General features: G+C 35.8%; 1 protein-coding gene across 1 annotated transcript in view; it reads right to left on the bottom strand.

The window, feature by feature from the left end:
• Nucleotides 1–211: 211 nt before the first annotated feature.
• The window catches only part of SLC26A5 (solute carrier family 26 member 5), a 40,254-nt gene continuing 26,267 nt past the window's right edge, over nucleotides 212–14,198 (bottom strand). Inside the window, exons 13-18 of the mRNA XM_020886079.2 lie at nucleotides 10,789–10,858; nucleotides 8,634–8,726; nucleotides 7,664–7,771; nucleotides 6,803–7,003; nucleotides 6,130–6,184; nucleotides 212–4,922 (exon numbers count right to left, since the gene is read on the bottom strand). Coding sequence (XP_020741738.1) covers nucleotides 4,738–4,922; nucleotides 6,130–6,184; nucleotides 6,803–7,003; nucleotides 7,664–7,771; nucleotides 8,634–8,726; nucleotides 10,789–10,858 — 712 coding nt within the window. The 3' untranslated portion in view covers nucleotides 212–4,737. The remainder of the gene's footprint in view (nucleotides 4,923–6,129; nucleotides 6,185–6,802; nucleotides 7,004–7,663; nucleotides 7,772–8,633; nucleotides 8,727–10,788; nucleotides 10,859–14,198) is intronic.

Here is a 14,198-nt window from a genome sequence, read left to right as displayed (position 1 = left end):
TTTGGTAAAGCTCCCATAAGAATTCTGGTCTATACTGAAGTATTTCTAAAATAAAAGTTGTATCAGAATCCTAGACAAAGCTCTTTAAAATTATTTCATGTACCACCACCACCAAATTCCCTCCCTCTTTCACCACAATAACCCCTTTCTGTGCCCCTCCCAAACACTGAGACCCAAACACAATAAAGAATATTTTTATTGTAGTTCAGTATTCACAGGTAATGCAAAATAGAGATGGATACATTGTAATTCACAAAAAAAAGTTGACAACATAGAAAATGCTCTAAGCGTTGTATTGAAATCTTTAAATAAAATTTTTAAGCAGAAAAATTAAAGCCATTCATTCATAAAATCCAACCAACATCCTTTCTCTTTTCATTATTGTGAACTTGATCAGAAAAGCTTTTTTTCTTAAACCTGCTATAGTCTTTCAAGAAGTATGAAGTAAAGTGAACCATTTCCAAGTGATGCTTCTAAGTGAATACTAAAGATTGATGTTTTTCTACTGTTTTGATCAATGTATGCATTTAGAACACACTCTTTAAAGTCTTAGCACTTGTTCATATCACCACATACATCAGATGCACTAGTTTGAAACAGCTCAAGTTGGATATGTGGTACTCAGGCCGAACCTGTTATAGGTTCTGAATAATCTTGACATCTCCGTTAGATGATGAAAATCTACTGGCCACACATCAAGTCAACACTAACTAGAGTAGCATGTCTGTATTCCATTTAAAAAGAAGAAAATACACATTCACTGGTAACTCCCTCCATGTAAAATATGTATGTGTGTGTACAGACACATGTTTACACATACATCAGCATGCTGATAGAAAGGATTTCTATCCTTTCAAAGGATTTCTGACTTCAGAAAAATACTGTGGTGACCTTTTAAATAACATTTTAAAAACGTGATTAGATTTATAAAATTTAATTTCCACAAAGGTTCATTGGTTAACATAAAGCTGAAACACTATGCACCAGTATAATGAAAAACCTGGTAAGGCAAAGTGGAATTTTGAGATGCTCAAACTATATTAAACCCAAGTCAGAGCAGACAGGTTACCTGGTGGAGCCCTGGCTTTTGAACGTTTTGCTATGGGATTTGAAGGAAATAAAAACCATTGTATGCATTTTGGTCAGCTATATGTTTGGAGAATTAGATATTTTGTTAGGCCTCAAACCAACTTTTATCAGCACTCAAACCATATTATCAACAACCTACACATTGAATCCTAAAAGCATTCCTAAAAGGTACACTAAAAAAGGACCAACAGCGTTTTTGCACTCACTAAAGCATACAGTCTAACACCAAGGAAGTTGTGTTTGATGTTAGGATTTAAACTGATTAAAAGGGTGGACTTCTTCACCATCATAACCTTCCTTCCTCATTCCCACTCAAGGGTACCTCCCAACGTCAACACACACCTGCCCCCTGGGGGGCAGACTCCAGGTTTGCTACCCTCTCCAGACACACAAGAAGAGGGCAGTCTCATTTTCTCAACATGGACCTCTGTAGGCAGGCATCTCCTTTATCTGTTAGGTAAGGATGCAGGATCAAATACAGGGAGTGGATCTTTTAGATATTACCTGAAAACTACAAAATGACCTCGTAGGGCTTGCAGAGGATCCAGTCCCTTTACTGTTTCTGAGTCCCACTGCAGATAAGACTGGCATTGAGATCCCACTCTCAGCTGCTATATGATTGTACAGTCAGTGTCTGTGACACGAATGAGGAGTTTCCTGGGCCCTGGTTCACAATTGTTTGCAAACGTATTTCATCCAACTGTGAGACAGAGATAAACCATGGTCACATTGCAGAGGATTTGAGAAAGACAGCTTCACTATATGGGACGTTCCTGAAAACAAGGCATTTTCATACTGCTATAAAATAAAGTAGTCTAGTCCCTATATCTGTCAGTATGGATTATGCTCTTTGATAGGGCAATAAGAATCTGAATTTGAACCTGGGCTGAAAAACATGGAAAGACACACACAAACACAGAAGGATACACAGCTTTTAAGGTCCAGACAGAATGAGGTAGAGATAAAACTTGATTGTAAGTATAAAAAGGTCAGGAAACGTCCCACTATATGAAATAACTCAAAAGATTCCAAAATATCTACATATAAATAGAACACATTTTGAAATGCATTCTTATGTTATCAGAGGCATGCAGAAAACACACTTTTCCTCAGTACGACTTCAGTGTTTTTATGTACATGGTAGAATTCTCTTCAGAATAGGTTAAAAATTATAGGGCAGAAAAATACAAATTTGTAAGCTATGGATGGTACTTTTCCTGTATACTACTTTCAGTCTATGACCAACCAAGACTTGAGTATATGCTGTGTGTAAAGCATTTATTGAAAATTAATGCTAAGATTATGCAACAGAATATTGTATAACATTATTTAAAATCCTTGAGCTCTACTTTAATGGCTGAAATGATCAAGTCCTTATACAAAAGTTTCCAGTGTAAGCTGAGGTCCTACAACTGCATGCTCTTTCAGAAGGCAGATGTATCTGATCTTGTGTGTGATGAGTGCAAAGGAAACAACTGGATGCAAATTTAATTTCACTCTAGATCTAGATATGGTATCAGTTATAAAGGAAGGGGACTACTTTGAATTAAATTAGTAAAGTCATTGAGAAACCTGATAGTTAAAGTAACAAACTATAGGGTTTGGTTTGGAGTAGACTCATGTTAATCTAGTCCTTTCCTGATGTACTTTTCTCCTCAAAGTGTTTTCTTCCTGAAAACTAAAATAAGGAGTCAGTAAGGAAACTCATAAAAAAGACAAAACATTAGCAGGAAATCTTAGCAGATGAGGCTTTAAGCAGATTGGCTAATACTTGTGCTGTGATTTGGAGTGACCTCATGGTTAGAATTACAGGAGCAAGAACTTCTGATGACATATATTGGCTTAAAGGTCTCCTTTTGAATAGCTATAAAGAAAAATGCTTGAAATAGCTTTTTACTTACTCATCAGCTTAAAACTGAGTTTGATGAAGAATTAACGGATAATTCTGTGGACTTAGAAGGATGATACTCAGTTATCTGTACGGTTATAGATAACTATACAAATCTAACCATGATTTGGTTAGATAAGGCTACTTCACTATTAGCAGCAATAAAAAAACTTCTGGGAGGGAGGGGTCCTACTGGCCACAGGTGTGATGATTTGAACACCTAAAAGAATAACTATAATAGACTGAAACACATTAAAACTACAAAAATTCGTGAATCTATACCAAAAAAAAAAAAGAAACCTAAAAGAACTTAATCTGTCATCATCTATTAAACCAACTCCTTACCTTGAAGCTGATAATTAAGCATAAAAAATAAAACATTTAACCTGGCTTTCAAGTAAGAACTATATTTAAGGATGATCAAATAATTCAAGTTGAGAGAAAACTACAGGAGAGAATTAGAGAAGAATTCACAAACCCTTAATAAAACTGCTGATTAAGGCAAGAACTATTACCAAACGTTAAAAATCCTGGGTGAATGGCTAATGGAGAACTGAGCATTCATTCAATGCTGAAAGAACCATACAGATAATTCACTAGTCACAAAGGAGAAAATGTAATTCTTGGATGGTTGTCACATTAATCCTGTGATTTATTTTAGCATCATTAATGGTAGATCAACAAGATATTATTTGTTTTCTGTTGTGATGTGATTTGAAGCATGTGTCTCATCTATGATATATTCTAGCAAAAAAAAAAATGTTTTATTCAAATTTGTGAAGCCTTTAGTTAAATACAACTTCTGGATTATAGGTAGTTTAGGAAATGGAGGGACAAGCTAAATAACACCTTGAAAAAACAAGTGGACACATTCACAAGATGGGATTCTATAAGACAACTGCTCCAACTCCCTTTAACAAGTCCATGTCATAAATAAAGGGACAGTGCTAGGTTAAGATAGACTTCTGAAATTAGAGGGATGTGACCATTTGTAATGTAAGGTCATAGACTGTATACTAGCTTGGATAAACCAACTACAAATGTGGGGGCACTTGGGGAACTTTGAATATGATCTGAGGTAAATAAACGTGTTTCAGAATGAGAAAGCAGAGATTGTGGACTGAAAAAACAATAGGTTACAGAACACTACATAGAGTATAATCTTATTTTGGTTAAAAGATGTAAATTATATGAATAGAAAAAGATCTGGAAGAATATGCATTAAAGTGTTAGCAATAATCTTTGGTGGTAATGTAAGATTTTCCTTATTTTTGTTTGTCTATCTTTTCTAATTTTCCCCAATGTACTTATACTACTTCTATAACAGTAAATAGTTATTTTAAAAGAACTTCTAAAAAATTGTGAGCTTGCCCCTTCTGTGAGGTAACTGATTACAGAAAGCCTGTAGATCAACAAGAAGAAAAACTAAGTACTACTACCCATCTGGTGACAGCATATCTGATTTGTGGATAAAGTACTTAAATAAAATTTAAGTGCTTGGCTCACAAAGATAATACTAAAAGTAACAGAAATGTCACTGAACAATAAAGGCAGGCAAGAGGCTAACATTTTTGAAATAGTCAATTAAAAAAATACAAGTAAGATACATCTTACTGTGCATCATTCACCCTCCAAATCAAGCCTTGACTACTAATATTTAGCCTCAGGGAAAAAAACCAACAACTTAGTGTCTAGTACTTAAAGCATGTAGGTTAATAATCACGGGAGGCTCATACCCCACGGCAGGCTGAACTCCTCGCCTAGGCCTCGGGAGTGGCGTTGGGCTCGGAGTCCTCCTGGGGAGGAACCGCCGAGCCTTCCTGTTCGGCAAGCGCCTCTCGGGCTTGGCTGCCTAAGACTGCGTCGTGAATGCTGTGAAACAGCAGCTCCAGTAAGGCGGGATTTTCAAAGAATCGATTTCGAGTGAGGTCATTCACAACTTGGGCTATAAAAGAAAAAAGGAAAATTAGCCCACACTCTGGGTGTCAGTCTTAAACATTAAAAATATAACACTTTCACATACAATATTAAAATGATATAAAGTAAAAAATCTCACCCCAATACTTGTCCTCATGACATCACTCCCCTGGTCAAGGAAGCCACTTTTATTATTTTCATGTGTATTCTTTCAGTATGTCTTTATGCAGATATAAATATAAGTATATATTTATTTTATTTTCCATTACACAAAAGATAGCATTATCTTTTGGTATGTATGTGTATGTATATATGTATATATGTACATATATAAAATTCGGGAATTTTTTTTTTTTTTTTACTTAATCTTTTCACTCATTTATTTTTTATCATTACATAGTGTTCTATGTACGGTTTATTTAACTGGCCCCTTCTGTTTGACACAAATTGATTTTGGCCTTTTGTTTTTGTATACTGTGATTAATCACGTAATGTGTCATTTTGAGTGGGTGTAGCATATTGCTGGATTTTCTGGGTTAAAGGTAAAAATGAATTTGTAATTTGGAAAGAAAACGCTGGTCTCCCCTCCACAGAGGCTGCTGTAGTTTGCACTCCCACCAGCAATGTCAGGGTTCCTATCCCCCCCCCCCCCCCAGTGAGCCTACAGAGCCTGCTGTTAAATATTTCCAATTTTTGCCATTCTGGTAGGTGAAAAGTGAAGCCTTTATGTGGATTTAATTTTCAAGTACTGTTTTAACCAAAATTTATATTAAAAATAGCAGGCATTGCATGGTAAAACACTTAAATGATTTTATATAACTTTGTTATGGCAGCCATTAAATACATGATTACTAAAAAAAACACAGCTTCTTCACAATGGTTTACTAGCTCCTTTCCTCAAACTCCAGTGCAGCAGGCCTGCCACAAGTAACCAGAAATGTGAGTGCCTGTTAAGTGGCTAACTTCAAAGCTTAGCTTCAGAGTAATTTTCAGAAGAATAAGTTTCACTTTCACCAAAACTAAAATTAAGGGAAAATTCTCCCAAGTGTAGTTATTAAAAAAAAGAAACAAAACCAAAATGTTAAAATGCCTCCCCCAAGGATGCAGACAGATGAAATTTTCTCTTCATGCATGCTGTTTAGTTTATAACAAAAATTATTATAAATAAATGTAACATAAATTCTGTTTTAGAAATAAATAAATAAAATGCCTCCCCATTCTAAAATTGTACTCACCACTGCATCCTGCTAAATACACATAAATACCGACATCTCCATATTCTTTCACAATCTGTAAGAATGTTAAAATGAAGTTTAGTTTCTCTTGACTCTGTGAGGTGTCAAGAGAAGTTTCTTTCTACCAATATGTATTTAGTGATATAAGATGCTCTGGTTCATTCACTTGAGTGACTTTGCTTCAAAAATTATGCATTTTGAACTAATCATTTAAAATTTGCATTTTGTTTGATTTTTATATCAACAGTGATGATTTGGAACATTGAAGAATTCTTGTTAAATTTTATTCAAGTGTAATAAAATCATTATGGTAATGACTTTTAAAAAATCTTCTCGAAGAGATATATACTAAAATATTTATAGATTATATGATGACTGAGATATGCTTCAAAATAAGTGGAGGGGGAAGTGGGTGTGTGGGGGATAAACGAAACAAAATTGACCATGAATTGATAATTGTTGAAGCTGAGTGATAGTTACAGGGGGTTCATTATACTCTGCTCTTTACTTTTGTATATTTTTGTTCTTTTTAACAACAAAAAATTGAAAAATGAAAGCAATAGCAACCAAATTTTACGAGTTGAAAACCCTAGTTCAGTTTTCTAATTTAACTGATGGTGATACTGGGCACAGAGATATTATCCTTAAAAGACTCCTTGAAGATGATGCTTACCCCTGCCACAGTTTTTACACCAACAGAATCAATAAAATTGACTTGCGTAAAATCCAGAATGATGGTGTGGATGTTATCCCCTGGGGGCATAAATCTTTGCAGTTCCTCAGGAAGTGTGCTCTTGATGACTATTGGGGGGTATTTTATTTCATTCTCGTCTTCCTCAGGCTTGGTGCCATCTTCTCCATCAACTTCAGCATCCTACATCAAAATCAAACCAAACCAGAATTCTATAAACAACTCATATTTTGTTCTGAGAAAAATTTATGAGAGAAAAATTAGGCCTTCTATTCTCCAGTTTCTGATTATAACAGATCTCTTCTAAATTACTCACTATATTCCAGCCTTGTATATCACAAAAAAGGATATGTACAGAATATTCAATTTTAGCTGTTTCGTTTTTCTTCCTTTTCTTCCTCTATTGTCCAATGAAACCAGTTTCTTTAGTATTCATATCCATTTTCCTCTCACTTCTAAAATAGTCTTATTAATTTCAACATGACAGATCACAGTTACCATAAGACCAAACAGCAAAAACCAGTCTTTGAGGCTTTTTTTTCCACTATCAGCTGAATGAATTTCTGACAAAGTAATAATAGTAACATTTATTTAGGTATTATGTGATTTTCATTTCTAAAAATCACGTTTTCCTGGCTCCTATCACTACTTATTTCAGAAGCATTCTCATAACTGACCTTATTATGTATTTTTAATACATAAAGGATACTTACCTTATTTCTAAGCTTTCCTATTTTAGGGACTTCATGCCGTGTTAAAAGGTGAGGGACATGCAGATCAAGAGTAAAGGGGGAGCACGCAGATCAGGAGACAAAGGAAAATTACAATGAAGGGACTACTCACCACTTTGACTACGGTCGCATTGGCCATGTTGGCATTTCCAACTTCCTTAGCATACTTCCTCATCGCCTTTCTTCTTGCTCCCATTATGAAGGCTGGGTTCACTCCAGTCTTTACAGAAGGGCAATAAAAATCACTTCTTGCTCCCAGGATCCACCCAAAGCAATTAATCTTTAATTCTCTCCATCTGATTGTTTTCTATGCCAAGTTATCACCCTAACCTCTCCCTCAAATGCCCTGAACTGGGCTACTCCCTCATTAAAAGAACATTGATAAGTTTTCTTATTATTGGTCTTGATTCAAGACAGCCAGAAACTAAATATTAAAGAGAATTTTAATGTGGACTATTCTTTTAAGGTCTTTATTCAATTTGTTACAAGACTACTTCTGTTGTAAGCTTTGGTTTTTGGCCACGAGGCACGTGGGATATCTTTACTTCCTGACCAGGAATCGAACCCACACCCCAGCACTGGAAAGCAAAGTTTTAACTCACTGAACCACCAGGGAAGTCCCTAAAAATAATTTTAAAGTAGAGTTTTTCAAACTTAAATCTCTCAGATTTTTATATTTAAGAGACTGTGTGGGTTGACTGGGAGGTTTTCCTCTTTAGTGGATAGTGTGGGGTGGAGTACTAATCATGACCAAAGGAATCCATGTATTCCCAAGAATAAGAAACTTAATTTTTTTTCTAAATATTTTTGAAACAACTATATGCATATATTAAAAGAGAAAGAATGGTGGTGTTGGTTACCCAACTATTGAAACGTACTTAACTCCATCCACTGACTTGTATAATTGCAAGTCATTAAAATGATAAATTTTAAGTTATATTTTACTATAATTTAAAAAAATACAGATGGAGAGAATGAAATAGTATAAATAGTATATAGAGACATGTAAGTGACCCGCACATGCCTATCAATCTTTAGATTCCCTTCTCAGAAATAATCACTCTTAATTTCTTGTGACTCACCTTTCTTTTTAATGCATTGCTATATAAGTCACTATTTGCATAGTAAATTGGGGCATTTATTTGGAATATTTTTATTCCAGGAATTTCTTTCACCTGAAAAGTAAAATGTTAATGAATTTAATATATGGAAATATTTCAGAATCAAAACTTCAACTGCCTCCCTTTTCCAACTTGAAAATTAATACAGATGTTGCTAAGGACCCTTTGACAGTGTTTAAATAAAATAATGCCAGTCTAGCTGACCTACTCATGTTCTTTTTTTCTTTCTTTTTTTTTTTCATTTATTTTTATTAGTTGGAGGCTAATTACTTTACAATATTGTAGTGGTTTTTGCCGTACATTGACATGAATCAGCCATGGATTTACATGTGTTCCCCATCCCAATCCCCCCTCCCGCCTCCCTCCCCATCCCATCCCTCTGGGTCTTCCCAGTGCACCAGGCCCGAGCACTTGTCTCATGCATCCAACCTGGGCTGGTGATCTGTTTCACACTTGATAATATACATATTTCAATGCTATTCTCTCAGATCATCCCACCCTCGCCTTCTCCCACAGAGTCCAAAAGTCTGTTCTATACATCTGTGTCTCTTTTTCTGTCCTGCGTATAAGGTTATCGTTACCATCTTTTTAAATTCCATATATACGCGTTAGTATACTGTATTGGTGTTTATCTTTCTGGCTTACTTCACTCCGTATAATGGGCTCCAGTTTCATCCATCTCATTAGAACTGATTCAATAGAACACCTTCTAACACCATACACAAAAATAAACTCAAAATGGATTAAAGATCTAAATGTAAGACCAGAAACTATAAAACTCCTAGAGGAGAACATAGACAAAACACTCTCTGACATAAATCACAGCAAGATCCTCTATGACCCACCTCCCAGAATATTGGAAATAAAAGCAAAAATAAACAATGGGACCTAATTAAACTTAAAAGCTTTTGCACAATAAAGGAAACTATAAGCAAGGTGAAAAGACAGCCTTCAGATTGGGAGAAAATAATAGCAAATGAAGAAACAAAGGATTAATCTCAAAAATATACAAGCAACTCCTGCAGCTGAATTCCAGAAAAATAAATGACCCAATCAAAAAATGGGCCAAAGAACCAAACAGACATTTCTCCAAAGAAAAAATACAGACGGCTAACAAACACATGAAAAGATGCTCAATATCACTCATTATCAGAGAAATGCAAATCAAAACCTACTCATGTTCTGAAGGAAGGCATGTTGAATGGAAGGCCTTTAAAAATGCACATCTTCCCATTTCTTTTAAAAGTCTTTGTTTCATCTTTTTTTTTTTTTTACCATAAAATACAAAGAAGAAACTTAAAAACATTAAAAAAGAGAATCTAGGAGATGGGGAGCTGCCACTCAGACTCTGAGAAGCAGTCACATAAAATGAACAGAAGTTTATATTGGTTTATTCACAGAATGTAGGTAGGAGTCAAAACAGACTCAGGTGAAAATTTTATCAAGAAGCCTCATGAAATTCTGGAATGCAGTTGGAAACAAGTAATTGAGCACCTAATTCTTTGGAAAGGGGAAAATATAGCAATCCTACCACCAGTCCAATTTATTAATATTTTACAGTGAGTCTGAGAACTTCTTCCCAAACACAAAACAAACAGATAACACTAGTTTAAGAAGACTTTGTAAAAGATTCTACATAAGAGATTCCACATCAGAAAAGAAAATTCAAAGTCAAGGATATTTTAAGCCATAGTTTTAACTACTAAAAATGAAGCAGGAAAAAAATGAAGTAGGAGAATTACACAGCCCCACCACCTACATTGTACATGGTTAATATTAGAATTTTATCACCCATTTGAATTCATCAGAAGGAAATCATGCACATATAGACCACCCTGACAGTCTTGGTATTTTACAAACATATACTTTAAGCCCAAGAATATATATTTATCCTCATTAAAAAAGAGGAAAAATAAATATTAGGAGGCTGTGTAACTGATATATAGTATAAACTATAAAACTGAATCCAGACAGTAAATGGAAGTTCAGACTTTTCACTCTGACCACCACACTTCCCACATCTCCACCCCTAACTCTCTATCCTGAGTAAAAATAATAGTTAGCCAGTCACATCATATGCTTACAACCATTTTAAATGATAGGAAAAAGGACCTACCTCCTCATATGCATCTATATCAATGTACACATCAGTGTCAGGAAGCTGCCCAAGGACTTTGTAGCTTGGACTGCAGACAGAGAGGGAGTATGTTAAAATATTACCATGCTGATGCTCAGGTAGTGATGGAAACACAAGATTCTGCACATTTGCAAATCCTGTATGGATTATAGTGACTTCAGGGATACTTGGTTCTTTTCTCTTTTTGTTTATTTGGTCCTTTTATGGTCCCTTTTCAGAAGGGCTCCACATATATTTGCACTCCCAGTACCATCCCAAACCTAACACATCCCATACCTTCCACCTACATACACCCCACACATACACAATATACATACACAGCACATATGCCTCACACCACATACACACACACGTAACACCACACACATGCTCGTACATACCATCCACATATCACACACACAATCTGTTCCAGACAAAAGACTTAGGGATTTAAAGATGGGAGGAAAAATGAACTGTGCAGAGTTCAAACCATGCCTGGGACATGATCTCATGTCACTTGGTAGGCAGAATTATCTTCCTGCTCTAATTCTAAAGCAGGAGAGGGGATTTTCATTTTATTTGAAATAAGAGAACTGATTTGTAGAGCAAGAGGTTGGAGGATCAACCGAAGGTGTGGGGATAAAACAAAAATCTCAAATCAGCATAGGAGTTTCCTTAAGTTTAGTGTGAACAGATTTTTTAAAAATTTATATTTAATTGAAGGACAATTGCTTTACAATACTGTGTTGGTTTCTGCCATGTATCAACATGTATCAGCCATAGGTAATATTATCTCTTCTCCCTCTTGACCCTCCCTCCCACCTCCCACCCCATCCCACCCCTCTAGGTTGTCACAGAGCCCTGGTTTGAGTTCCCTGAATCATATAGCAAATTCCCACTGGCTATCTATTTTACATATGGTAGTGTATATGTTTCCAAGCTACTCTTTCGATCTGTTCCCCCCTCTCCTCCCCGCCACACTGTGTCCACAAGTCTGTTCTTTATGTATGCATCTTAACTGCTGTCCTGCAAATAGGCTCATCAGTACAACTTTTGTAGATTCAACGTATATGTGTTAATATTTGTTCTTCTCTTTCTGCTTACTCCACTCTGTATAATAGGCTCTAGGTTCATCTACTTCTTTAGAACTGACTCAAATGTGTTCCTTTTTATGGCTGAGTTACATTCCATTGTATATGTGTACCATAGCTTCTGTATCCATTCATCTGTTTATGGACATCTAGGTTGCTTCCATGTCCAAGCTATTGTAAATAGCTGGGGTACTTGTGTCTTTTTCATATACCCTGGTTTTCTCAGGGTATATGCCCAGAAGTGGGGTTGTTGAGTCATATGGTAGTTTTATTCCTAATTTTTTAAGGGATCTCCATACTGTATTCCATACTTGCTGTATCAATTTACATTCCCACCAATAGTGAAAGAAGGTTCTTTCTTCTCCACACCCTCTCCAGCAATTATTGTTTGTAGATTTTTTGATGATGGCCATTCTGACCAGTGTGAGGTGGTATCTTATTGTAGTTTTTATTTTTATTTCTCTAATGAGTGATATTGAGCATCTTTTCATGTGTTTATCAGCCATTTGTATGTCTTTTTTGGAGAAATGTCTGTTCAGGTCATCTTCTGCCTACTTTTTGATTGGGGTTCTTGTTTTTCTGGTGTTGGGTTGCATGAGCTGCTTGTATAATTTGGAAATTAATGCTTCATCAGTTGTTTCATTTGCTATTATTTGTATTCCTACACACTAACAACAAAAAATCAGAAAGAGAAAATTATTGCAACAAAAAGAATAAAGTACCTAGCAGTAAACCTACCTGCAGAATCAAAGAGCTGTATACAGAAAACTATTGACACCAATGAAAGAAATCAAAGATGACATAAAACAGACAGAGAGATATTCCATGTTCCCGGGTTGGAAGAATCAATATTGTGAAAACGACTATACTACCAAATGCAGTCTACAGATTCAATGCAATCCCTGTCAAATTACCAATGGCATTTTTCACAGAACTAGAACAAAAAATTTCACAATTTTTATAGAAACAGAGAAGACTCTGAATAGGCAAAGCAATCTTGAAAAAGAAGAATGAGGCTGGAGGAATCAACCTTCCTGACCTCAGACTATACTACAAAGCTACAGTCACCAGGACAACATGGTACTGGCACAAAAACAGAAACACAGACCAAGGGAACAAGACAGAGAGCCCAGAGATAACCCCATCCAACTGTTGGCACCTTATTTTTGACAAAGGAGGCAAGAATAAACAATGGAGAAAAGACAGTCTCTTCAATAAGTGGCACTGGGAAAACTGGACAGCTATGTGTAAAACAATGAGATTAAAAAGCTTCATAACACCAGATACAAAGATAAACTCAAAATGGATTAAAGACCTAAACATAAGACCAGAAACTATAAAACTCATAGAGGAAAACATAGGCAGAACACTCTATGACATAAATCACAGCAAGATCCTCTATGACCCACCTTCTAGAGTAAAGGAGATAAAAACAAAAATAAACAAGTGGGACCTACTTAAACTTAAAGGCTTTTTGCACAGCAAAGGAAACTACAAACAGGGTGAAAAGACAACCCTCAGAATGGGAGAAAATAATAGCAAGTGAGTAGATTTTTAAAAAATTACTTATTGATTTCTTTGGCTGTGCTGGGTCTTACCTGTGGGATGTGGGATCTTTCAGCTTCATAGTGGTATGTGAGATCTTTAGTTGCAGCATCTGAACTCTCACTCACTGCATGTGAGATCTTGTTCCTTGACCACGAATTGAACTTGGGGCCCTTGTATTGGGAGTGTGGAGTCTTAGCTACTGGACCACCAAGGAAGTCCCAAATGAATACATTTTAAACATTATTTTTCAAGAACACAAATTCCTAAATCTTTACAGCCTGGCTCAAAGTAGACAGTGAAATGATGCTAGATACTATTTCTTAAATACCTGATATTACCTTATTATAGCCCATTAAAAATATACTGGGTTTATTTCTGCCATCATGTGGAAGAGAAACTGAAGTCCAGTAGGGTTAGGTGAGTTGTTCAAGTTAGAGAGCTTGGCAGACCCAGAATATGGCTCAAGGTCTTTTCTTTGATATTTCATGGCCTCGTTACCATGCTCTGGTGTTCCTCAGCATGTATGTACAACTGCTTTATGAGTTAGAATCTATAGCAGAAATGTCACAGATTTTTCTAGGTGGGTTCCCTCAACAAACATTCAGAGAACACACAATCATGTGCTGGATCTGGGCTCCAGGAATCTCACCTCTACAATTAAGTTGCTCATGCTCACAGTCTAGTGATGACTGTGGACAAATATAACACCAAGGACTGATACTGTAGACAAGAAGAAAGGTTCTCAGCTGAGTTCACAATTATGAGAAAACC

The sequence above is a fragment of the Odocoileus virginianus genome, chromosome 1, assembly GCF_023699985.2.
Source record: "Odocoileus virginianus isolate 20LAN1187 ecotype Illinois chromosome 1, Ovbor_1.2, whole genome shotgun sequence".
NCBI lineage: Eukaryota > Metazoa > Chordata > Mammalia > Artiodactyla > Cervidae > Odocoileus > Odocoileus virginianus.
Note: the sequence above shows the minus strand (reverse complement) of the source record. Positions and strands in the feature narration are given on the sequence as shown.